This window comes from Polypterus senegalus, chromosome 5 (assembly GCF_016835505.1).
Source record: "Polypterus senegalus isolate Bchr_013 chromosome 5, ASM1683550v1, whole genome shotgun sequence".
Taxonomy (NCBI): Eukaryota; Metazoa; Chordata; class Cladistia; order Polypteriformes; family Polypteridae; genus Polypterus; species Polypterus senegalus.
This window is the reverse complement of record NC_053158.1, coordinates 133,221,657-133,248,473: the sequence shown is the minus strand read 5'-3', so window position 1 is coordinate 133,248,473 and position 26,817 is coordinate 133,221,657. Positions and strand designations below refer to the sequence as shown.

Here is a 26,817-nt window from a genome sequence, read left to right as displayed (position 1 = left end):
TCCTTCCTTTCCTGTGTTGGCTGTGATTGGCTCCAGCAGGCCCCCGTGACCCTGTAGTAGGATATAGCGGGTTGGATACTGGATGGATGGATGGATTTTTACTAGTTTATTCATTATCTGGCACCATGAGTCAAGTGACAAAGTTAAGTTGTCATTCATTCTATCCTTTCAAAAATCAAAATTTCCTCAGGCTGTACCCATAGAGCTTTACTGAAGCTTAACATGAAGCGTTTACACTGGCAGTAAAATATACCTAAGGAATGTATTGCCTGTTTTGAATAATATTTATTTTTTATTAACAACTAGCCATGGCACCTATTGAAGACAGGTAATAAAATAACTCAGAAAAATATTTGCTATCTCTTGCCCTACATGTACCTTCAGCATCTTTCCTCTTTATCTGCGTGTGTGAACATCTCTTAAGCAGAGCTCCCTCTCTCCAGTGCATTTCCGTAAAGCCCGCTTCTCAGACTCTGTCGTTGTTTTTGAGGAACTTTCTCACCTCCTGTTCAGCTTTATACTTGCTGTCTTTGAATGCGACTATCTCAGCGTGCCTCATACTCCTTTACTCCTCCTCGTGACATCTCACGCTCGCACATCCTCTTTTGTCACATCACCAAAGACAAACTGACCAATCAGATTGCTCAGAGGAACTGTAAAGTCAGACCATAGTGTTTTTTAAATTGTTTGAGGAAAAATATAATTGAAAAAAACACAAAATAAAAATAGATTAACAATGAAGACTCATTAATTAGTTTGTCTAACGGTCTTGTATGCATGTTATCATCCAGTTGACACTTGGAACCGGCCAACTGTATTTAATTTGAAAAGTGTGGTAGATAGGGGGCACTCTCGCTCCCTTGAACCCCTGTCCACGAATCCAGACACCAGGTAAAAGTCCTCAAGTTGACTTTATTTAATTCCCACAGTGTACAAAAATTACACTCTCTGCCACTATACTCATAAATAAACACAAATACACAATAAACCAATCCTCCAGCTCCCAGACGCGTTGCCACCCTTCCACCCAGCTCAGCTCGCTGTCTGGGAGCTCCCACAGTCCTTTTATATCTCCTGACTCAGAAGTGTTCCCAATCCCCAGTCCATGTGATTCTCAATCACTTCCGGGTCAGGTAAAAGCTCTTCTCTTCAACCCGGAAGCCCGTCGCTCTTCCTATGACGAACTTCTGGGTCATAGGGCAAGAAGAAGTCCTCGGTCCTCCCTGCAGCTCCCTCTTGTGGCCCCCATGGCATCCAGCAGGGCTGTGCATAAAAACCACATTGTCCATGATGCCCTGCTGGTTTTCTGGGGACCTCCATGCTGCAAGGAGGGCTCTACCTGGCAGCTTGGGGGTATTGGCCAGGATAAACGGCCAGCCATCCTCCACAGTATTCCCCTCCCAGCGACGAATTATAATGATTCGGATCGGCCTGCCCCGAGAGGGAAGTCTTCCTCCAAGAGGATGTTCTGGTTGAGCCTTGATTAATTCGGACATCTTGGTCTCTGGAGAACCTAGGGGCAATATTAGTATAAACCGACAGCTTGTCCCCCTCTCTCCAAGGACAATTCCTCCAAATGTGGCCCAACCTTCAGCATCCGTAACACTGCCTGGTATTCTGCCTGGTAACACTCCTGGTATTCTCCCCCTGCGGGACTGAAAACAAGGGGGAAACATTAGGGCCGCCCCTTCTCTTGCTGGGAGAGAAACCCCTGCCTCCTCTAATGGTGTTTTCTCTCTAATTGCTTCTATCCCTTTCTTGTCAGGAGACCCCCGTTTTATTTTTGGGATCTTCTGCTTGATCTGGGGCTTGTCCACAGTCTGAGTCTCTCTATTAAGTAAAGAGAGACCCTTTACTGTCTGCACCCCTTTTGATTTACAATTTACCGGTGGCGGCGTCTTTAAGGCCGTCTCGTTCCGGGAATCAGCACTGTCTAGCTGCCCCGGATCGATTAGCCCTTCCGCCGACCATTCGGTTAATGTACCGGCCTCTCTTGTAGGGCACGTAGTGTACTGGCACCCGCTATTTATTAAAGCGGGCCCGGATTACACTGCGTCCCTCTTGTTTTATATACAGTACGGGTTTCACATACCTGTACCGCCACATCATGATATACGGGAGGCTCCTTACCAAATCGCCGCACGTAATCCCTCGGCTTCTCCAACGGCGCTTTGGCTACAGCTCCCAACTCCCCGACAATCTTTTCAATGCTCATCAGGACCTGTAGAAAACTACTTATGGGCTCGATCAAGCACTCGAGTTCCCGCAAGTCAATCTTATTTACTTCGGCCGGTATAAGACTTACTTCCACGTCTGTCTTGCCTTCCGGCCGGGAGCCAATGAGCACACCCGCTTCTGGCACGTGCTCTGACGGGTCTCACGGAGGCTTCTGGGACTTGGAGTTCTCTAAGGCTGCGGTCGAGGATCGGGTTGCTTCCTTCGGCAGACTGTGGTCTGTCTTATTCCCTTTTATGACATCCCGAACAGCCAATTCCCGACCCTCCTTACCTTTTTGAGTGGTGAGTAGTGCTCCGCTCGCCTCCCCCTTCCCCTTCGGAAAGACCAAGTCTGTACCTTTCGGGTTTCGAAGGCGCAAACAGCGGGATGCGGACCATCTCCTTCCCAGGAAGCACCGGGCTTGCTGCCGTGTCCCTCGTCGGCTACCGTCATGCGGAAGTCAGTTCCTAGGTGCTCTGGCTTAGACAGGAGCAGGCTGTCGTCTTTGGAGCAGTCTCCTTTTTCCCTCGGAGCCTCCAGGTGATCATCTCCAAGGTACATGCATAGGACAAAGTGAGTAAAAATAAATGGATTGTTATTAACGTTCCCAGCACGTACCTCATAGCGCTCGTTGAATCCTGGAGGTTTCTCCGGACTTATAAGGCCGCTCCTTGACTCCTCCAGAGCGTCGGCCATTGCACCTAAGGCACTCCCGCTGGCGTTGTCGCTCTGCTTGCCCTTCCTCTTCCCCATTTTGGACTCTGAATTTTTGGGTTTTGGGGATGCTGTGGTGATTCCTGACTCCGTAGTCTTCTCGGGGTTCACTACCCACAGAAAATTTTGATTCAGGTCCTCCGCAATAGACGCTGGAGTATCCTGCCGACTACGCCACTGTGGTAGATAGGGGGCACTCTCATTCCCTTGAACCCCTGTCCACGACTCCAGACACCAGGTAAAAATCCTCAAGTTGACTTTATTTAATCTCCACAGTGTACAAAGCACACTCTCCACCACTATACTCATAAAAAAACACAAATACACAATAAACCAATCCTCCAGTTCCCAGACGCGTTGCCACCCTTCCACCAAGCTCAGCTCGCCGTCTGGGAGCTCCCACAGTCCTTTTATATCTCCTGACTCGGAAGTGTTCCCAATCCCCAGTCCATGTGATTCTCAATCACTTCCGGGACTGGTAAAAGCTATTCACTTCAACCCGGAAGCCCGTCGCTCTTCCTATGACGAACTTCTGGGTCATAGGGCAAGAAGAAGTCCTCGATCCTCCCTGCAGCTCCCTCTTGTGGCCCCCATGGCATCCAGCAGGGCTGTGCATAAAAACCACATTGTCCATGATGCCCTGCTGGTCTTCTGGGGACCTCCATGCTGCAAGGAGGGCTCCACCTGGCGGCTTGGGGGTATTGGCCGGGATAAATGGCCGGCCATCCTCCACAAAAGCAACAGGGGCACTCAAACATAAAGAATACTGGCAGTCACCAGTTTCATGAAAATTGCTCCAGCCGTTTGGCGCTGATGCTGGAACATACATACACACACACACACACATACACTGACTTTTATATATATAGTTTTTTACTTTCCGCTTTTGTCTTTTAGCAATATTCATATGCTTAAATGGAAGGAAAACATACAGTTTTTTATAATATGGCCATTGTTACTTGTCTATGTATGGCTCCACTGTTATCATGGCAGTAATCCTCTTCTTGTGTCCCAGTATGGTACTGATTTTCATATTTGGGTCCTCAGATTAAGGAGCTTTATAACTCCTGTTTTACAACATAAGGCCATTTATTTATCCTCCCTCAAGATCATTTATGCATTGCTACTGTCAATGATTGCTGATTGATGATTTGAGCCACTCTATTAATTTTGGAATGTAGTGTAGCCACAAGAACTTCTCTATGCCCTTGCAGTGTATGTGATAATAAAGATCTCTAATCTAAAAATAATGTCATTTTTTGTTTCTTGGAGAATTCTTCATGACACAATTGGCATTGCTGTGTAGCGCAAGGTGTGACTTGATAGAATATAAAATAATACATTCAAAGGTTCAGTAGTGGAAAAGGGGACAAAGTGGGAGAACCCTCAGAACTACATCAGCAGGCTTTCATCTGCCACCAAGTCACCACATAAATGGGGTGGTTTGCCCACTTGCTTACCTCAACACTCTCTATTTAAGAACATAAGAAAATTGACAAACAAGAGGAGAACATTTAGTCCATCAAGCCTGTTTGTTTAGTTAATAGCTAAGCTGTCCCAATAGATTATCCTGATTTTTCTTAAAGATTGTCAAGATTTCTGCTACAACTGAATAGCTCTGTAGTTTGTTCCTTAATCCCACAACTGTTTCCATAAAGAAGTGCTTTCTGGCTTTAGCTGTAAATGCACTTCCCCTTAATTTCCACTGATGTTCTTGACTACGAGATTCACCTTAAAGCTGAAACCCTTCTACTTCATCTTTTCCTTTTGCCTGTTGAGCCTTTGTCCCAATAATAATAATCCATCCATCCCTCCAATATCCAACCTGCTATATCCTAACTACAGTGTCACAGTGGGGCTGCTGGAGCCAATCCCAGCCAACACAGGGTACAAGGCAGGAAACAAACCCCGGGCAGGGTGCCAGCCCACCACAGTAATAATAATAATACATTTTATTTGTTTATAGGCGCCTTTCTAAACACTCAAGGCCACCAAACAATAGATAAAACACACATTATAAACAAAACTGAAATACAAAAATTGAAATCAGACAGAGCAATTGTAGTCAAAGAGAAAAAGCAGTCTTAAACAAATGAGTTTTAACTTTAGATTTGAAAAGTGAAAATGATTCAATATTTCTAAGCTCATATGGTAGTGAGTTCCAAAGCTGGGGAGCAGATGAACTGAATGCTCTGCTCCCCATAGTGGTAAGACGAATGATGAGGACAGTCAAGTGGATGGAGGAAGAGGATCTGAGGGTGTCGGTGGGAATGCCAACATGGAGGAGGTCAGACAGATATGGAGGGGCAAGGTTGTGGATAGCCTTAAAAGTTATTAGGAGAATTTTGAATTGAATGTAGGTGGAGTAGTGACTCTGAGGCTAGGAATCTGCACTAGCAATCGGAAAGTTGCCGGTTCGAATCCCGTAAATGCCAAAAGGGACTCTGCTCTGTTTGGCCCTTGAGCAAGGCCCTTAACCTGCAATTGCTGAGTGCTTTGAGTAGTGAGAAAAGCGCTAAATAAATGTAAAGAATTATTATTATTATTAATGCGGAACTGAACTGGAAGTCAGCGAAACTGCTGCAAAACAGGAGTGATATGGTGAATAGAGGGGGTTCTAGTAATGATGTGGGCAGCTTAATTCTGGACCAGTTGAAGCTTATAAAGAGATCTGCGAGAAAGACCAAAGAAAAGGGAATTGCAATAACCCAGATGAGAAGTGACAAGGCTATGGACAAGGATAGCAGTGGTGTGGGGAGTGAGGGAGGGGCGAATATGATTAATGTTACGCAAGTGGAAATATGCAGTCTGGGAGATGTTATTGATGTGGGACTGAAAGGATAAAGTACTGTCAAGGATGACACCCAGACTCTTAACCTGTGGGGAAGGGGAGACAGAGGAATTATCAATAACAAATGAAAACTGATCAGTTTTGGATAATGTTGATTTTGCATGAATGAGGAAACCCTCAGTTTTGTCAGTATTTAATTTTAGAAAATTTGAAGAAAACCAGGATTTGATTTCTGCTATGCAATCAATAAGTGAGGAGGGTGGAAAGGAAGCAGTAGGTTTGTTAGTGAGATAGTGCTGGGTGTCATCAGCATAACAGTGGAAGCTAATGTTATATTTACGAAAGATATTGCCAAGGGGAAGGAGGTAAATAATGAAAAGGAGGGGCCCCAGGACAGAGCCCTGGGGCACACCTGAAGTAACAGCAGTGGGTTGGGATGTGAAAGTTTTAAGCTGAACAAACTGAGTGCGGCCTGAGAGGTAAAATCTGAACCAATCTAGTGGTGTGTGGGTAATGCCAATCGAAGATAATCTATTGAGAAGAGTAGTATGACAAATAGTGTCAAAGGCTGCACTCAGATCAAGGAGGATGAGAATAGTAATTAAACCAGAATCAGCTGCCATAAGGAGGTCATTAGTAATTTTTATAAGTGCCATTTCTGTACTGTGGAGGGGCCAAAAACCAGACTGGAACTGTTCAAACAGATTATTTTGAGATAAATGAGAATGAAGTTGAATAGCCACTATTTTTTCAAGAATTTTGGAAATGAAGAGTAGATTAAAAATAGGACTGAAATTAGTCGGATCAGCACCAGGTTTTTTCAGTATTGGGGTTATTGCAGCAGTTTTAAAATGTCAATGTCAATTTATTTATATAGCACATTTAAAACAACAAATTAATGCTGTGGCCAAAGTACTTTACAATAATAGAATAAAAGAAAAAGAAAACAACATAAAAACATAAATAGAAATAAAATATATGAACATAAAATAAGATACATAATAAATAGAAATAATGTTATATAATAACAAAGAGGAAACCATCAGTATTACTGAAGGTCATGGAATGCAAGTGAATAGAAATGAGTCTTTAATCTTTTTTTGAACAGTTCAATTGTAGATGACTCCTTTATATGATGAGATAAAGAGTTCCACAGGCGAGGGGCAGCAGCTGCAAAGGCCCTGTCCCCCTTAGTTTTACACTTGAGGGACAACAAGAGTCAACTGATCAGAAGATCTAAGCACTCTGGATGGCTGGTGTAAAACACATAATTCAGATAAATAGGCAGGAGCGAGCCCATGTAAAGATTTAAAAACTAGCAGCAAGATTTTAAAATCAATTCGAAAACTGACAGGCAGCCAGTGTAAAGAAGCTAAAATAGGAGAAACAGAATCATACTTCCTTGCCCCAACCAGAAAGCGAGCGACAGCATTTTGGACCCACTGTAACCTGCGTATCAGAGATTTGTTAATCCCAGAATACAGCGAGTTGCAGTAATGGAGGCGAGAAAAAATAAAAGCATGAGTAGCTCTGTCAAGATCCCTTTAAGATAAAAAAGGCTTGATCTTACCTAATAGACAAAGTTGGAAAATGCAACTCTTGACTACAAAATTTACTTGTTTCTCAAAAGAGAGGTTACTATCAAAGGTAACACCAAGATTGTGGACTTGAGGTTTGGAAAAGACAGAGAAAGAGCCGAGAAGTCCAAGACCAATTTGGGCTTTAGCTGGTGGACCCACTATAAGCACCTTTTATTTTGATTTAGATCAAGAAAATTATTAGCCATCCAGGATCTTAGTTCAGACAAACAGTTGTGGAGTTGATTTGTTGCAGAGGTGCAGACAGGAATATAAACCTGAGTATCATCAGCATAGCAGTGAAAAGAAATGTTAAATTTCCTAAAAATCGCTCCAATAGGGTGAAGGTATATAGAGAATAAAATAGGACCCAAAATGGATCCCTGAGGAACACCATATTTAAGAGGAACAGTAGATGAAAAAGAGGAATTTAAAGTCACTGAAAAGTGTCTACCAGTTAAATATGACCTGAACCAGTTAAGAGCAGCCCCTTTAAGCCCAACAAGATGTTCAAGCCGCATCAGCAATATTTCATGGTCAATGGTGTCAAAGGCAGCGGACAGATCAAGAAGGACAAGGACTGCCGCATCACCTGAGTCAGTAATAAGAGAGATGTCATTGAACATTTTCAGGAGTGCCATTTCAACACCACGATAATGCTTAAAACCAGATTGGTAGATTTTAAATAAATTATTGGAGTTAAGGTGATCGATCAATTGATTATAAATTCTTTTTAGAATTTTAGCCCGAAATGGCAGTTGGGAAATTGGACGAAAATTGGCTAAAACTCCAGGATCTAATTCTGCCTTTTTTAGATGGGAACGGACTGCAGTATGTTTAAAAAAATGAGGGCACAACCCCCGAACTAATAGAATAATTTATAATCGTAAGTAAAGATGGGCCCAACACATCAAAGGCTTCCACTAAGAGATGTGGTGGTACAATATCGAGGGGGCTGGAAGCTGGTTTATGGGTGTCAATAGTTCTTTTTAGCTGTGAAAGCGAGACTAAATCAAAGGATTCTAGGACAATGTAATGATTAACAGTAGGATATTTATATTCAGGTTGAACAATGCCATGGCGGATAGTATTGAATTTGCTGACAAAGAATGATAGAAATTGCTCACATGAAAGGACAGTGCTATTTAATCCCATCACAGAATGAGGGTGAATGGCCACATTAATTGAATTAAATAACACCCTAGGATTCTTTGAATGGCGGGGTACTAAATTGGCAAAGAAGTCTTGTTTCATTTTCTTAGCTTCAGCCTGGAAATTGAAAAGAGAAGTCCTGAAAATCTGTTTAGAGACAGTCAGTCCATCTTTTTTCCAACGCCGTTCAGCAGTTCGACAGGCGTGGCGCAGTGATCGTGTATTTTTATTTAGCCAGGGAGCAGGTCTTACCTTATTACTGCATATCTTGGGCGGAGCAATTGCGTCTAAAACTGTTTTACAAGAGGAATTAAATTTTACGACAGTCATCGATACCATTATTTTGGTCATGCACATAAAGACTAGAGAAAATGGTTTCAAAATCAGATATAATAGAAGAATTTAAAAAGTGTGAGCAGCGTGGGAACAGCTATTAGTTGTGAGCTCAAAAGTAATATGCAGATCCATCATTATAGAAAAGTGATCAGTGAAAGAAACATCACAAATCAATATTATTCACTGAAATATCATGAGTAAGAACAAGGTCAAGGGTGTGACCGAGAGAGAGAGTTGGCGTATTAATATGCTGTATAGAATCAAATGAGTCCAGTAGTGATAAAAAGTCATTGACCAAAGGTTTCAATTGACAACAAACGTGAATGTTGAAATCACCAACAATAAATACTTTGTCATGGGAGAGGGTGATATCAGCCAGGAGATCAGATAATTCAGAAATGAATATATCATTAATTACAGGAGGTCTATGTGACGATGTGGTTTCTGGCTCCACACTCCCTTTGATATTTGGAAGCACTTGAACCCAACACCGTCGATAACGTAACCGAGTGAGCTAGTCAGTGAAGGCAAATAAACACTTGAGCAAGGGGTGGTGCAAAAAGTGAATAGTGCTTTTATTTAAAACAGTCAACAAAACAGGTGTTCAAATAAATAGTGCAGTTCTTTCTTCAATAAATAATCCAATAAAAGGTGGGGGTTAAAATCAATAGAAAAACACAATCCTTAAAAACCAGAGGTTAAAATCTTCTCATGGAAGCAGTCTTAAACAACAAACAAGCTGGGTGCTTCTTTTCTGTTAGCGTCTCACCTGCTTATCCCGTTTGGGCTTAGCAGCAGGCAAGACGCTCTCTGCAGCTGCCCTCCTCTACACACTCGAGACTGGAGACCTCCCGATCCCTGGCTTCGGTATGGCACTCATCCCAGTCCCCGAGACTTGATTACCCCAATGGCCAGGACGCACACATTGGGGACTCCACCACCAAGCCTCTCGACTTCCGCTGCCTTTCCGCGGCTCATCGCTTTCACCAGGTCACTCCCGCTACATGGTCGCTCAGCGGGAGCAACATCCACTCAAACACCCGGGTGACGGCCTTACACCCAGCTTCCTCACAGCTGCCCTCGAGCGCTCGATCGCGCGCTCACCACACGCACGCACCGCCTGCTTCTTCGCTCCCTGTAACCTCCGTCCTCTTTTCTCCTCTCTTTTTTGATCTCGATCTTTTTTTTCCCCCAAAAACCGACTCGCGCTTCTTTTTAAATGACGAGGGCCACAGCAGCTGCACCATTAGCCACGGGACAATCACGAATGTGGGCAGTTCCTCACCTGTGCGCTAGGTGAGAAACGCCCACACCCTACGGATCGCCCCACGGCTCGCTATGGCCCAACGCCCCCTCGCTCAGCCGCGAGCGCGTTGATCATTTATTTAAAATGAATGGCCTTTGCTCAACGAGCTGTGGACCCATAACACCACAGTCTATAAACCACATCAAACAGCAGAGAATGGGAGCTGCACACTTCGAAAAGTTGAAGTTCAAAGCTGCTAAACGGACCCTTTGTAAGGCTCTGACACAAGAACATACTTTTAAAAACACCACGAGTCAGACGAGGAGAGTTTAAAAATGAATAACTAACCAAGTCAGTTAAACATGAAAAGTCACCATTTAAAATCCAAGTCTCAGTGATGAAGAAGAAATCCAGATTTTTTGATGTAATAAAGTCTTGCAGAATAAAAGTTTTATTAGACACTGATCTCACGTTCAAGAGAGCAGCCTTGATAGAAGTAGAAGAGCTCGTTGCAGGATGAGCACTGGTGAACGTGCAGAGATTAGCAGTGTTTACTACTCGATTGTGGACCGAGTAAAAGTGATGCTGTCTTGAAATGGAGAAATTAAATCCGTTGTCCAGCGCCCATAATCCAGTGATGGAGTCCTGAGCAGGAGAAGATGGGTCATTGACGACTCGCAGGCATCGGGAATCAAAGCTCTGGGACTTGAGTAGGCGTTGCTTAACAGCAATTCCGGCTGTTTTCCCACAACGCCGGCGGTTGCGTTTGCGTCTCCGAGGGGCATGATAAAAGATGAAGGAACAGTACCAGTAGTGACCAGAGGTTTTGACCAGAACTGGAGGGAGGGGGTCCAGTTGACAGGTGGATGGCTTAGACTTACACACAAGATCTGAGATTTCTGAGAAAGTAGGAAGCTGAAAAGAGGAAAATGAGTGAGTTGGTGGGTGAAATTCAAATGAAGTACTGAAGTAATCTGTATCGAGAGACTGATAAATCTTCTGGATTTTTTCATTAAAAAAGGACATAAGGAAATTGCAAAAATTAGTTGAGTAGCGGTGAGAAGGTAAAGAATCCGGGGGTTTTGTGATAAGCAGTGAAAACAATGACTTAGTGCTGCCTTCCCTGGAAGAAATAATCTGATTATAATAGTTAGATTTAGTTTGGGCATTACAGTCATTGTAATAAAGTATATAGTTTGTGTACATCCCTTTGTGAACAAAGAGTCCAGTTTTTTTATACAACCGTTCAAGTTGCCGGCCTGTGGCTTTCAAAAGCTGAAGTTCAGGCGTGAACCAGGGAGCAGAAAAGGAGAAAGAAACAGATCTAGTTTTTAATGGAGCGACAGAGTTAAGAATACCATTAAGTCCAGTGTTATAGTGCGAGACCAGTTCTTCAGGTGTAGATAAATTATGAATGTCCATAAGGGAATTAATACTAGGGCCACGATGGGAAAAAAAATACGGACACAGTGAAGAAAAAAAAAATCTAAATGTCGAGATTAAAGTCGACATGTTGACTTTATTCTCGACATTTCCACTTTATTCTAATAGTTTATTTTGTCAGTAGAATGTCGCAAACTAAACTTCATCTTAAAATGAATGTTTAATTTACTAGATTTTCTCAAACCCCGTCATAACCCCGTCATAAATTAATGTAGCACATTAAATGCTTTATATTAAGTGTTCCCCGACCCAGTTGTTAATCTCTATGCGCTTCTTACTTCATCTTGCAGACAGCGATCGCCGCACATTGACTTCATGATTTCCTGCTCTAAGAACATTCAGAATACTACGATAAATATTTGAAATGCATTAAAGCATGTATTAAACATGGGTGGTGGGGTGCACGGTGGCGTGGCTGTAGTGCTGCTCCCTTGCATTAAGGGGTCCTCAGGTGTATGTTCAGTGTAGTGAACTTTATGGCAGGTGTGACGAGGCTCCAAAAAACTGGATATATGAATGGGTATCGCATTGGTTTAACTGGAATATCGTGTAAATGTTGGGTTCATGATGTGGTGGTCGGAAACACGAACGCAGAATTCAATGGATGTTCTTCTGAGCGGGCTTTCTTTATTGCATGCGTGCTGTCTCTGTCTGACGTACTAAACCTCCAGTTCCTATCCTTGCTTTTTCTTTCTGCACATAACCAATCACCACACGATAAACGTCTTTGTGAAATGAAAACAAGTTATAAACTTAGACCTGAGAGTTTTCAGAACTTTAAATTATATAAAAATTATCAGTTATGGGGAGTTCATCTACAGTACAATCAAGCGGGGTGACTCCAGAAAAGCAAATCAAGTCCAAGATATGTCCTTTGGAATGAGTGGGAACATCAGTATGCTGCTGAAATCCATAACTCTCAAGGCAGGATGTAAAGTCTCTAGTAATAGGGGCATTGATATTATCCATATGTATATTGAAATCCCCCAAATGTATTATGCTTGATGAAACAGTAGATGTGTTTTCATATTGTATATGTTTCATTGTTTTTTTATCGCATTATTATCATTATTATTGTTATCCATCCATCCATTTTCCAACCCGCTGAATCCGAATACAGGGTCACGGGGGTCTGCTGGAGCCAATCCCAGCCAACACAGGGCACAAGGCAGGAACCAATCCTGGGCAGGGTGCCAACCCACCGCAGATTATTATTGTTATTTTATAGGAAAATAAGTTTATGGAGGATTTGCATATTGAATCTCATTGTACCATACAATAACAGTAATTCAATTCAATAGAAGAGAGCGCATATTTACAGATGATGACGACTGGCTTCTAAGTCGATTTAGATTTGCAAGAGCTATCTTCCTGGAGCTCTTGATATTTTTAAGAAGAAATGCATTAGAGTATGTGTATTGCATTACACGGATAATGTTTTAACTTCATTTAAATAATGAATACTGTTAATAATTAAACGTGTCGGCACGTCCAGAGATTGGTCGTACCTCGCACTATATTCCTGCTGGGATTCGATGAATAGATGGATGGAATAATTAAACAAGACTGTACTACAAAGATATTTCAATGTTCCTTAAAAGTTTTGAAGAATCGGCATTCTAAGCTTACAGATGGGCTGATATTTATTAAAGAGCTTATTGTGTGGTGATTGGTTATGTGGAGAAAGAAAAGGAAGGACATGAATTGGGGGTTGGTACATTTGAAAGAGACAGTACGGCTGCATTCAGTCATTTCACAGAGGGTCACGCATGTCCCTGCAAGCATCTTGCGGGAGGCAGGAACAATCTCTGGACGGGGCGCCAGCCCATCGCTACCACTGCACCTCCGTGCCCCCATGTTTAATACATGCTTTAATTAATTTCATCATAAAAATTATATCAAGTATGCATCTTGGTATTTAAATTGTATAGTGTAATGTATTCTGTGTCCTGTTGGCATAGAAGAATGCATACAATACGAAGCATTTAATGTGCTACTTTAGTTACGATGGGATATGAGAAGCTATAGTAAATTTAACATTGATTTTGACTACTTTAATGACAAAATAAACTACAAGATTAAAGTGGTCATTTCAGCCTTTTTTTTCACTGTGTCCCGATTTTTTTTCTTTTCTCTATAGCCTAATACGCTTCCTTAAGACACTAAGACGGTTGGCTACGACTCGCCTTTTCACGTTGACTTTGATATCTGACCACTTCATTTTTATTTTGGGCACTGTGCGAATTTCTAAACTTTAACTTTTGAGTGTCTGCCACTCTGTATCACTCTATCAACTTCCTTTTGTTGTTTATGCAACTGCTTGAGCCAAAAAATAGTATATTTTTCCTTGCCTCCGCTTTGCATTCACTGAAATTATTTTTTTTCATATGCTTTTGGCATTGTCTTTTAACCAAACACTGAAAGGGGAAGGTGATAGTTATATTGATTTGCATATTAAAATATGCAAAATTCTGGGACGATCAGGGTGGCGGGGCAGGCACGTGCAAATGCGTTACTTTTCATGCTGACTGGGATTTATGAACTGACGTGCATGGAAGTTGGCTTATGCACGGTTTTGTGCATCTGAATTTTTTTGTGTGTACTCACAATTCTACTTTTGTCCGTACACCATGCTTTAGTGTGAGTTCTACACACAGCGTTATGCATGAGGCCCCTGGTGATTGACTTCTGGCATGGCATTCAAAAAGCCTCAGAGACCAGTCACTGAACCAGTCAGCGAATCACTACATGCTACTTTAATTAAAGGGATGCCTGAGCATCTTTGCTCAGACTGCTGCCACCACTACCTGGACCCAGAGGAGCGATAGGAAATGGATGGATTGATGGATAGGAGAGTTTATCTGGAAACAAAGTTATTTGAAAACAGTGACACCTGCAATAAGTCAAAAACAAACAAAAAAAGAATAAAACTAATTTTTAAAAGAAAAAACAGTGAAGAGAAAGTATATCTGGCAACATGAAAACAGAGTGACTTAAAGTGCCAAAAAGGTAAAAAAAAATACACAAAATTAATTTTGAAGGAAATAACATGTATAAAAGTTAACAAAAAAAAAACATAAATGAAATTTAACCTGTAAAGAATCCTTAGATGGGAACAGGGAGCGGGTAAGGAATATTGTAAAAAAGTCAGTGCTTGACAGTATGTCAAGTATTTACAGAGCGAACAAAACCTCAGATGATGGTGAAAAGTGAGGCAAGGTTACAAGTGACAGAGGACAGAAGGACAGTGGTTTGGGGTGGCATTGTGTTGAGCAAACCGATAAGCCAACACAACATCATGATTTAGCAATTTGAAGCTCCTTGAATATTTTCTGTGCATTGCTTTTTAATTTTGAACTTTTATTACTGAGAGAATACAGTACTTTACTGTTATTTTTATGGCAGTATCACACCATCATTTTTGGTATTGTTTTGAATCACAGGCACCATTTTGTGTTTTACCTACCAGCTGAAGCAAATTTGGCGCTGCTGCTAAGTGACTGTTGAAGGCAAACGTCACACAATGTCACCGATTTGGGACTATTCACAACGACACGAGAGCTACACACCTTGTCTGAGTTTCCATATATTCTAAAAAACTTTTCGTGCTTTAGTTATTTCAAAATACCTGTTTGTGTATTGGGCTTTGGCATTTTGTCTTACTGGCTTTTGGATTCTTGCTTTGTTTTTTGAACTTGTTCACTCTCACATGTCTCAGTCCTTGTGAAACTTCAACCTCCTTTGTCAACAGCCTTTTTGTGTCAGAACACCCACTAGATGAATAGAGCGGCTTTTGACTGCTTACTTGTATTTATACTCTGCATGCTCCATTTGTCTAACCCTCCTTGTAGTCATTTTTGAATTTTGGTTTACCATATTTCATCATTACAAAATGATCAAAATAGTCCAAAATATTATTTTCAAGTCATGCCATGCTGTACCAAATGGCAATTTCAGTACATAGAGATTTTTTTGGCTACAGAGAAAAGGTTGTATTTGTAGTTTACAATACTTATGTTTCCATTGAGGGCATTTACGTTCATGCTTTAATGCCTTGGTTATTCACAGACACCCAGTTTCAAAAATGCCATGTATACCTTTATTCTGGTTAGAGAAACCAGATCTACAAACATGGATTTCTCTGCGAGTACCCAGGTTATGCAGCCATGTAAACCATTAACTAGTTGAGGATTTTGTAGCCTGCGAATATCTGTTGCATTCTGATACCCAGTACATCTGTTAGCTTTGCATACAAATCTACTAGCTATGGGTAGTAAAAAGTTGGAATCGTCAACAGAGATGCATTTCTTGAGGCAAAAGCTCAGGTGACCACATTATTCCTCCTTCTGGTGGAAGCAGCACCATCCCAGTAGACATGGGCTCCATGCTTGTTTTTGCATTCATGGCAGCCATTGATGATGTTTAATCTTTTTTAATGCATTTTTATGACTTTGGTCCATTTTGCCAAAGGAGAACTCCATAAGGAGAGTTTCTAAGAAACCAGGTTTCTGTTTTATTTGGGTTGTTCATCGTATCCCGATTTTGTACGCGCTCACACTCATTATGTTGTGAATAGTACATGCAGAGCTTTGACGAAAAATATATATTGTTTTATTGATTGCACTCTAATGCAAAATCTGATGTCTGAGAATTGCTCACAAAACTAGTTGCATGCAGAGACTTTTCCTTGCACATCAAGGCACAATTCAACAACAAATGCAGAGTAAACCATGCAAACATATGTAAACTTTATCAATCCACAGACCAATTTTGTAACCCACTTTTTCTATTATTGAGTTGTGTAGAGTGGAAGCCTACCCTGGCACCACAAGGTGAAAAAAAGAAACATTCTGGAACCAAATGCCTGTCTATCTCCATTGGTCTTCAAGCAGACTAATGAATTACAGACCAAATCACAGACATAATTTGGATCCCATTATGCTCACTTTCTCTGTGGAGTTTGCTTGTCTTTGGTTGGTTTTAGATTAAACTTAGCTCAGTTTTGTGTGAGTGTATCCTGCACTGAACTGCTGCCCCCATGGTTTGGTTCCTGCCTTGCACTTGATGCTGTCTGGATGGATCACTACTCTGTGCAAACTTAAAAACTGAACTAGCTTAGGCATGTTTAGCAAATGAATAGACAAGTTCCATTAAGCCAACTAATATTTTGTTATAGGCAGGTTATAAGCAAAAACATCCAAAAAATTAATTTTCTAAAATTTTTATTTCAAAGCAGATATTACAAAAAATTTCAATATCAATGTTAAACTCTGTTGGAAAATATTATATTTTTAAATCTTGCTAGGCTTGTATCTTGAAATTATTAAAATATGATTATTACTAGTCTGATTAAATCAAGAGATGTACGTATACCCCAAAGACACCCAACCAAGTCCACTTTAGCTGCAAATTTGTTATATCCTTTTTCATGCTGAAGTACTAATAGAGCTGAAGGAAACTGTGTTAATAATTAGAAGTGCTTGTTGAAGTAGTTGACAAAGAGAAGCTAAAACTTGATGATAAACCATTATCAATACTTCCACGCCTAGACCCACTTCTTGAACCAGCGCGAGAACCAGAGCGGGAGCCAGGGGCAGAAGAAACATTATAGGGACTGCTAATACCTTTAGATGACACAGACGCTGCTTGTAGCATCCTCAATCCTGTTTTTTCTTCCACCATCGAGTTATCAAGTGCTTCTTTATAGGAAATCTTCAGTTTGGTTTTTGGACATGTCAGATGCTTTCCGTAGCTGCTTGTGTCTTGAAGCTTCTGTGCTGCTCTTCCATCCAGCATGCCTTTTCTTATAGCTTCCTCCATAGTTCTCCTACCAGGAACTCCAGGTTCAATAAGACCTCCAGTTAGGTACTGGTATTCCATGAATCGTTGAGCAGCTTCATATGGCAGCCATTTCTCTTTTATTGCTTCTGCTACTGATAATTTTCTCTTAGTTTTCATATCTTCAAACCCAGTGTATGCTTTGTAGGCTTGCTTTAGCCTTGGCACCATATCTTCTTCTATTAGACCCTGCTTCACTGCTTCTTCCACAGAAAATTTCTGCCCATCTGCTGGATTAATAATCCCTCCAGTACAGGCCTGAGCTTCCAAAATACGTTGTCCAGTGATAAGATCAACAATCGACCTTCGTATACCTTCAGAAATAGTTATTTTTTCAAGTGTTTCTGTATCAAATATAGCTGCAATGGGGCTGGACTGTTCATTCTGCTCTGAGAAATTGCCAACGGTAATGGAATAACTTGAGAAATGTTTTTGTGATGTACTTGATGTCACTGGTGATGGCGATGATGGTGATGAAGAGGTTACTTTACGGCCTGTAGACTCAACACCGAATGTACTAACTGCCGAAGTGACTTTACGGCTTGTAGATTCAACACTAAAAGTACTCACTAATGTTTCGCCGTTTGTTTTATTGCTAATCATGTCTGCAAATTGAGTCAGAGTCATAGTTCCAGAGCGGTACTTCTCAAAAGCACTCTGGTCAATGAAACCTTTATCTAGTAATTCCTGAATATCATATTGGCGACCTGTCTTGCGATCAACAAGGACTACTCTGGTTTTGCCATCGGAAGATGTAACTGTAATTTCCTCCCATTCACATTCTTGCTCAGAGAGCTCTAAGAAGGTTTCATAATCAATCAGATCTTTGTGATATGCCTCCCGAACAGTCATCTCCTTTTGTGTATCAGGATCTACAATAACAACCCTGCGTTTCCTCAGGGTGTTCTTCTGGGTTGTCTTCTGTTGTTTTTTCTTATCTTTCAGGGGCAGTAGACAGAGCCCTGTTTTCTTGTCTGTGATGCATCTTTCCTTTAGCTGTAAGTATGTCAAGTTCTCCTCTGTGTTTGGATCAAAGAATCCTTTTGTGTCATCGCCTGGGTCAGACAATATTTCATTCATTTCTTTATCGAAGTATCCACGTTTGTATGCAATTTCTACTTTCAAGCGATGGCTGGCAACAGGATCAATAATTCCCCCTGTTGCAATTTGTGCTTCTAAAAGACGAATACCATGACCTTTTTCTATGAGCCCTTGTTGCATTGCTTGAAACAAAGAAATGGTGTTCCCAGTTAAAGGATCAGTATATCCAGTCACAGCTCTTTCAGCAGCAAGGAGTTTAGCTTTGAATTCATTACCAATTAATCCTCTGTTATATGCCTCCTCTACTGTCAACCACAGATTATTCACAGGGTCTACCATAAAGCCAGTTGCAGCCTGAGCTTCTAAAAGTTCAAGAGTTGTACCTGGTCTAAGAAGGCCTTCTTTCATTGCTTCATATATGCCATATGTTCTTTCCTTTACTTCATCATAAATCCCTGCAATGCAGCTTGAGCCTTGCAAGTATGGTTTAGCTATCGCCTCCACCTGTTCAGCACTAAGTTCTGAAACTTTTGATGCTTCTATGATTCCAGAGTTAACCAGTTCATCCATAGAAACTGGCTTTCTCAGCCCTGCAACCGACATGCTCTTCTTAGGTGCTGGAAGCATGAGCAAACCAGAATGTGGTTCTGTTTTGCATCTTTGTTTTAGCTGCTGATAACTGACATTTTTCTTAGAAACTGGGTCAAGGAAATTTTTGGGTTCATCTAGCGGATCATTCAGTGCTCTATAGAGATCATCATCAACAAGACCACTTTCAAGCGCAACATTTTCTGGTACAAACACGCTGTTAACAGGGTCTACAATTCCCCCTGCAGCAAGCTGGGCCTCTAGGTAGCGAGCTGCTGATTTTCTGTCAATCATGTCTTTTTTGACAGCTTGACCTGCTGAAATCAATTTACCAGTGTAAGGATCCATAAAGCCAGTAGCGGCTGCTTCAGCTGTGAGAAGTCTCTCCTTATCTTCTGAGTCTATTAGGCCTCGTTTATATGCCTCATTAACAGTTAACTTCTCATTTTGTTTTGGGTCAATTATATGTCCTGTGGCTGCTTGAGCTTCCAGAAGCATGAGGGCCGGCTCTCGCTCAATAAGTTTTTTGTTTTTGGCCTCAGAGATTGTTAGTTTTTCTTTGGGTGTAACAAATATGCCTGCAATCACACCTGTACCTTTCAGATTACGCTGAATGTCATTTGCCACATTTTCTGTTGTCACCTGTCCTTTTAGCATTTGATTCAAAGTAATTTTATCAATAAGTTTACAGTCATACAATTGTTTAGCAGTAACTTTTTTGCGGAGACCATCGAATACTAAGTTAGAGGAATCTAGAGTAACAACATTTTCATCTGTTTGCGTATGCATATTAGATAAAGCAGGTCGCTGGTTAAGACTTTGGACTTCTATTTGCATTTTTGCATGAAGCTTTTCCCATTGGTCTTTTTCCTTCTCTGCTTCTGCAAGTCTACGCCTGTATTTTTCCTCAATCATTTTGAGTTCACCTAGAAGCCTTTCAATTTCACTTGACATTGAAATTTTCTCTCTCTCATACTTATCTTTCTCAATATTGTATTTCCTAACAGCTTCCTCTTTCTTCTCACACTGAATTTTTAATGTGCTTAACTCATTACGGATTTGCTGATTTTCATCCTGAAATCTCTGCTTCAAGCGCAATTCAGATTCTAATGATGCTTTCACTCGACTCAGGTCATCTTCATATCTTTGTAGTCTGGCCTTGTCTTGCTCCATCATTTTTAACTTTAGCAAAAGACTTTCTTTCTCTTGCAAAAGTTCATTGTAGTGTGACTGAGATTCCTGGGCCATGTTGTTTACCTAGACACAAAACATACATCAATATCAATAATATCAGCTTGTTTTTACCATAACTAAGGAAAATAGTACAGGACATTACAAAACAGCAGCTTTACAGCTAAGGTTCACAAACAAGGAGTCAACTTAAACCCTTTTCATAGTGTAACTAAATTACTAACAAAGGGGTAAATCAGAGAATATTACTTCAGTGAACTTATAAGCATGGATTGATTTCAGTGGGCTAAATATAACAAATTGGGTCCAAAAATTGGAGACACTGGATCCAAATTACAGTACAGTGGGAGGTAGTGACCACATCATAAGGACCAAGTGTTTAGGAGAACAGAAGAACAACAAAAGAAAATGAGAACCTTTGCTTTAAAGCTGCTTTAAGATTAATGAAAATCTAAGTCTGATCTGTTTTATAGCAAGAAAGCAGATTCTCACTAGGTTAATAAAGTAGCAGATAATTAGAAATGCATTAAGAGAATGATTTGTATTAATGAAGAATAAATTTAATATTAATTAACTGTGCTTATATATTACTTATTCTTAAAGAGTTATTAACAAAGAAAATTTAAGAAAGACACCAAATAAAATGCATGCAAATGCTGTACAGAGTAAATCACTGTGTTTGTTGCTATGAGTAGGTGTATGGAGGACCAACATACAGACAATGGGAGCGATAAGATACTGTACCTATAGAGTGGATTTGCAGCCCCTTTATGAGCAATTGTGGGGTCACAGAGGAACCCGTATACATGAGTACATGCATGGTGATTAGCATGGGTCAGGCCTTATTACCTCTCTTCTGCTGGAAGCATCAGCAGCATTTAGATTGGACACCCCAAGAATCAAAAGGCAATACATTAGTTCAAGGAGTGAATATGGCTACCAGACTACACAGCCTTTTAATTTTTTTTTATGGTAGTATATTATTGTTGGGCTATTAAGGATGACCCTTGGTTTAAATATACTGAAAAGCATACGATTACACATAATCAAATAGGATAAAAAAGGGCTGAACTCAGGTGGGCATATAAAGTTACTAACAAGGGTCTGTTATATCAATAATTATGTAGAGGACTTGTTTCTGTGAAGGTGAACAAGCTGGCTTTTTGGAACCAGCATAAGTGACATAAACTATCTAGTCTGGCCTGGTGCAGATGCTAAATTTACTTTCTATTTTGTACTTAGGTATACATACGTAATTGTTTGCTTCACTCTGTACAGAAAGAGACTTTATTAGAATTTTAATAGCCTTGTGAGCCTCCTTTTTTATGCTGTGGGATTATCCTTATGTGTCCTATGACATGTAAAAAGAAGAAAACTTCAAAAATTCACAAACAGCTACCATGCTGTCTACATTATTGGAACCTGAAACAAAATCTATTCTGTAATTAATAACCTGAAATTAAACACAATATTGAAAACAAGCATAGCTGCATTAACAAAACTGATGTGTACAGAAATAAACTTATGAGCATGCCAACTTAAAAAACAGAAAGCAAAGAAGCATAATAAAAAGGGAGCTATTAATGAAGCTTTCATTAGCTGGAAAGGTAGAGAAATCATGTTTATAATTGGTTTAGCAGATCTGCAGAATGTAAAAAATAGATATTATGTATACCTCCAAAGTTTGTTTTTGGAATTTGTCAATTTCCAGTTTCAATTTTTCCCTTTCACTCGACAATTCTTTAATAAGACCCTGATGCTCAAGTATTCTTTTACTGCTTGCTTGAAGCTGCAACTGGAGCTCTGTAATCATGGCCATCCTATCGCTATCCACATTCTCTTTATTCTTTCTCATGTCATCCAGTTCTTGCCTGAGACTTCGAATTTCTTCTTCCAACTTTAAGCGCTCCTTAGTGAGGTTTTGTGTAAGGGATTGAAGCCTGTCTATTTCAGACCTGGCTTCATTCAAAAGTTTGCTCTTTTCTTCAATTGTTTTGTATAACTGTTCATTTCTCGAATTTGCTTCTTTAACACTTTCATGTTCTACAAGAAGTTTCTGCTGCATCGCTCGTAGCTCAATGGTCATTTGATTAAGCTCTTCAACAGTTTTTTGCCTTTCCTTTATGCTTTTGTCCAGAGAATCCTGCTGAAGCTTCAAGCCATGCTCAGTTTTTTCTTTGATAATCGAAATATCTTCAATTTGCAGTCTGAGGTGATTAATTGTGTTAGTCTGCTCTTTAGAAGAACGAGTAAGGTGCTCTACTTCTTCTTCCAACTTTTTCCTTTTGGTGGATTCATCTAAAGCTGCCTTTTTATGCAAGGCAAGATCTGATTCAAGTTGGCTTTTTATAGCCTTCATCTCTGTAATGGAACTTCTAAGCCGAATTGTTTCTTGTTCTAAGTTACTTTTGTCTCTTGATGCCCTGTCTAGATCTGCTTTGACATTGTTGGCCTCCTGAGATGTTACCTTTAGATTACTAATCATTTCAGTGTGGGAATGTACCTTTTTCTCTAGGTCAACCTGGTTTCGTTTAAGTTCATCATTCTCCACTTCCATGGCTTTCATTTTTAGTTTTGCCTCCTCGTACAACTGTCTGAATTTCTCCAGCTCTCTATTTTTATCAGCAATGGCTTTTGAGGTATCTTCCTGTGCTTGCTTGTGCTTCAGTGTTTGCTCGGAAACCTGTCTGTTGATTATTTCTAACTGAATCTCCAGTTCTCTTCTCTTTCTAACTTCTTCTGAACTACTGGCCTTTTGCTGGTGAGCATTTTCTTCTGCTTTCTTCCACAGTTGCTCTGTATCTAATATTGATGACTTTACTCTTTCCACTTCCTCCTTTAGTCCTCTGTTTTCTGCTAAAGCCCGTTCAAGCTGTAGTTTTAAATCTTCTGTGCTCTCATGCTTTTGCTTAGATATCTGCTGAATGGTTGTCTTTGTGACATTGATCTCTGACTCATGTGTAGTCTTAAGGTTAAGCAATTCCTGATTATGTTGGCTTCTTACCTTTGCAAGCTGTGATTCACAGTCCTTTCTTCGTTCTTCTTCATCTCGCAGTTGAGATTTCAGCCTTTCAATATCTCTCTCTTTATCCTTGATGATCTTCTCAGAGTCCAACTTTTGCCAGCTTAGCTCATCTAGCTCCTTTTGCCTCTTCTTTATAAAGAGATCATATTCTTCCTTCTGATTAGAATACCGGTCTTCAACCAGTTTTCTTTTCCTACGTTCCTCCTCAATTTCAAATGTGAGTTTTATTACTTGATCATTTAAATCTTTCACTTGATTGAAACTACTGTCCAGATTTTGCCTTGCAGAATTACACTCCAGTTCATACTTCAGTTTGTATTCTTCCAGAGCAAGAATTTTGGACTTGTACTCTGAACACTCAGCCTGCAACTTAGCCAAGTTTTCATTGAAAAATTTATTCTTATGTGAATTGTCAAGGTTTTCATCTTTGGCAAGTCTCAGCTCCTCTTCCAAAAGGTCAATTTTGGTGTTTCTTATCTGAACAATTAAAAATGAAAGCCTCATGTAAAATTTGCTTAAGCATAAATATTTAAAAAAAACCACATCCCCAAATAACAGCAAAATTAAGCATAATGAAAAAAAAAACACCCTACTAATAACTTGCCCCTTTCATACATGCAGACTTCTCCAGGAATTTACCAGTAGAATTGCAAAGTCAAGGGAATATATAAGCAAACGGGAGCTAAAAATCCAAGAATCAAGCAAGCAAAACATCACATCAGTTATGCATAAGACTCTCTAAAGGGAATCAACTGATTTGAGCTGACACATAAAATTACATGACCTAGATTATATTTTGATTAAATTGTGTAATTCAAATTAACATTTTAAAGCGAAACTCAAAATTGAAAATCACATTTATCTTTTTTTTAAAGAACCAACTAGTTTAGTTAAACAGTCATGCAAACAATGAATTTGTCAATGGAGAAAAAAAATCAGCCTATCGGTCATTACAGTTTGATCAGCTGTTCACGTATGTAAAGTAGGAACATATTTCAAAAATGGAGACAAGCAGCATTTCTCTACTGCATGAGCTTGTTGGAAAGAAAGGCTGTAACTTTGATTCAGTTTTCTTTAGTTGGTTTGGATGTGAATTATACAGTAGGATGATGAACAAACAAATTTAAAATGCAATGTCTGCTAAATTACGACAGCAGTTCAAAGTTGTAGTGCATCCAGTTTGTCTTTTTAAAACAAAAATACCCAGTGGAATGGAACAAATGCAAGAAAGTATGAGATGAAGGTAAAGCTTGTCCACATCTAACAGCTTCAGCAAGCACCACACAGAACATGGTCCCTATTATATATCCCAATAAACAGCATAATTATGTTAAGAAGAGAGTGTTCCATGTCCAGTGGCTGTCTTAATATGTGATGTTGGAGGGCAATCAGAGCCCACTCCTGTGACTCCTCCACAGAAGGACAATCTGGAGACCTGTATTAGTTGTTGAGGGAAGAAGCTGGATGGTGTGCTCTGCAAACTAAACTGTTTGGGGAAAAAAAGAAAACTGACTTTGATTGTAGTGGAATGCATGTCTAAGGTATAAGGAAGAACAGTGATGGGTGCAAAAGGAGAAAAAGTTGTTAAGAAAACTAAAGTATGAGGAAAGCTGTATGCAATTGTGAAAGGAGTATAGAGACCCAGGGAGGGAAAATGAGGAGTGCAAAAGTAAAAACAAATTAACACAAAAATTGTACAGAAAAGTCTGCACAGAAATAGAATTTTATATTTTGTTCCTTCCTTTATTGACAATAAGGAAACAATTTGACAGTTTTCAAAATGTGAACAACTTCATTTTTTTTCTCCCCACAAGAATAGTTGAAAGTGAGTTCTGTAAAAATGTAAAACTATTTAAATAAATCATAACTTTTAAAAAACTGTGTTTTTTTTTTTCCATATTGCAAAGTCCTACTCTGCATCAATGATGAAACTGAACTTGGGCATTAACAGAGTAATCAACAGTTTATCATGAGTGGAGGGAGAGAGGTGCAGTGAAAAGGAGGGTACAGTATGTGGCTTCTTTACAGTGAAAACTATCTTTTTGCCCAAATCCCAATCTAAGCATGCTTTTCTCTGGTTTGCATAGCCTTTACTCAGGTACTCTAATTTGATCGACATCTGAAAGGCACGCAGATAGGTTAATTTAATTGACTGAGCAAAACTGATTGGGGGTCTATGTGTGAATGAACGCTGCATTGGACTTGTAGAGATATGGTCCCTTTACTATAAAAGGCTTTGGCTTCCATTTCTTAAATTCAAACTGGAATGGTTTAATAATCGATGGGTGGATATTTTTAAATCATTGTCCTTTTTCTTTGCATTATGTATGTGACTATCACATTTTATAACAGAAAAAACAATTGGTGTTTTAAATAAAAAAAGAAAGAAAAACAATGTTGCCAGTTGTAGACTTTTTGGGATTCCAGGCCAGTAATCTTAATCTAAATATGTTTAAACACTATAAACCCAGTACATTTAAAAGTTTAACCAGGTATGTATGAATGATTCAATTCCAGTAAATTCCTCCAATAGATAGCCCAAGAATATCCTACCTTCTCAGTATAAAAGAGGCTACTGGCTGGAGTTTTAAAAATATGACTGATGTGATGTGTTATAGAAATGGTCAGGTATCTCAGCATGCCACCTCAGAAAATAGTTTCAGGTTTCTATATTATTCAACGAAAATCCACCAAGACTTTTATCCACACTTTTTTTCTTTTGCTATATGGCAACACTGTAGAGGGGATTTTCTATTATACACGTTTTATCTATTAGTCATACATTACAGAATAGTTTAAAAATGCCTAAAGGCAACCATCCATTTCTGGGAAGCAAGCATTAGTAATTTTTAATTCATACTGCAGAATTTTTAATTATTAATTTACTATACCTATATTTGAGTTTTTCTTTCTTACCTTTAGCTCTTCCATATTTTTAAGCATTTCACTCAGGAACTTGTAATAATCCCCAGATCTTGTTAGAAGTTCAATATAGCGTGTGTTAATATCTGCAGACTAAAACATAAAAACAAGCTGTTTAAGAAATATTTTGAAGCATTTTTGTAAATACATTCTGTTTTTTAACAGTCTCATATAGTATTCCACATATGCAGCAGTATACAGTATTTTGTTACAATCTACAGAATACTGAAACAGTACTAGATAAAAAATAAATATCATTGGAAATTTTTAGATAATATAGCAGAAATAGGTCATCTTTTGTCTTGAAAACTGTGATAACAGGATTCAATAAGACTCTTTGAAAAGTTTATGAGAATCCTACATGAAAGAATTGAATCCTACATGAAAGAATTGAATCTAGTAGGGCTGTCACATTTATTTCTGAATATAAATTCTTAAAATTTTGGCCATTTTCACAAGGTGAGCTGCCCTGCAGGGCTCCATTGCAGCGTTGTTCCATCCCCCAATGAATTCTAAATGGTAAAAGGCTGTATGGCTGTCTGTAATCTAGCAACTCTTGCCGCCAGGAAGTGTGCTTTTGAAGGCTGATTTATAATCACACAGATGTGAATTTCAGATTCTACGTGTAAACTAAAGTGATCACAGGAAAATCAACGAATTGTGCACTTTCAGAGTCTTATTTCGCCAGTTACATACAATGGATATTGCCCTGGCCAAGTTACCGATGATTAGTTGA

General features: G+C 39.7%; 1 protein-coding gene across 5 annotated transcripts in view; it reads right to left on the bottom strand.

The window, feature by feature from the left end:
• Positions 1-16,913: 16,913 nt before the first annotated feature.
• Positions 16,914-26,817, bottom strand: part of dspa (desmoplakin a) — a 114,249-nt gene continuing 104,345 nt past the window's right edge. For 3 of the 5 annotated variants that reach the window (XM_039753380.1, XM_039753379.1, XM_039753378.1), the window contains 3 exons: positions 26,076-26,174; positions 21,810-23,636; positions 16,914-20,200 (listed from right to left, as the gene is read on the bottom strand). In XM_039753380.1, coding sequence (XP_039609314.1) covers positions 16,940-20,200; positions 21,810-23,636; positions 26,076-26,174 — 5,187 coding nt within the window. In that variant the 3' untranslated portion in view covers positions 16,914-16,939. The remainder of the gene's footprint in view (positions 20,201-21,809; positions 23,637-26,075; positions 26,175-26,817) is intronic. The other 2 variants (XM_039753381.1, XM_039753382.1) reach the window with 2 other exon arrangements.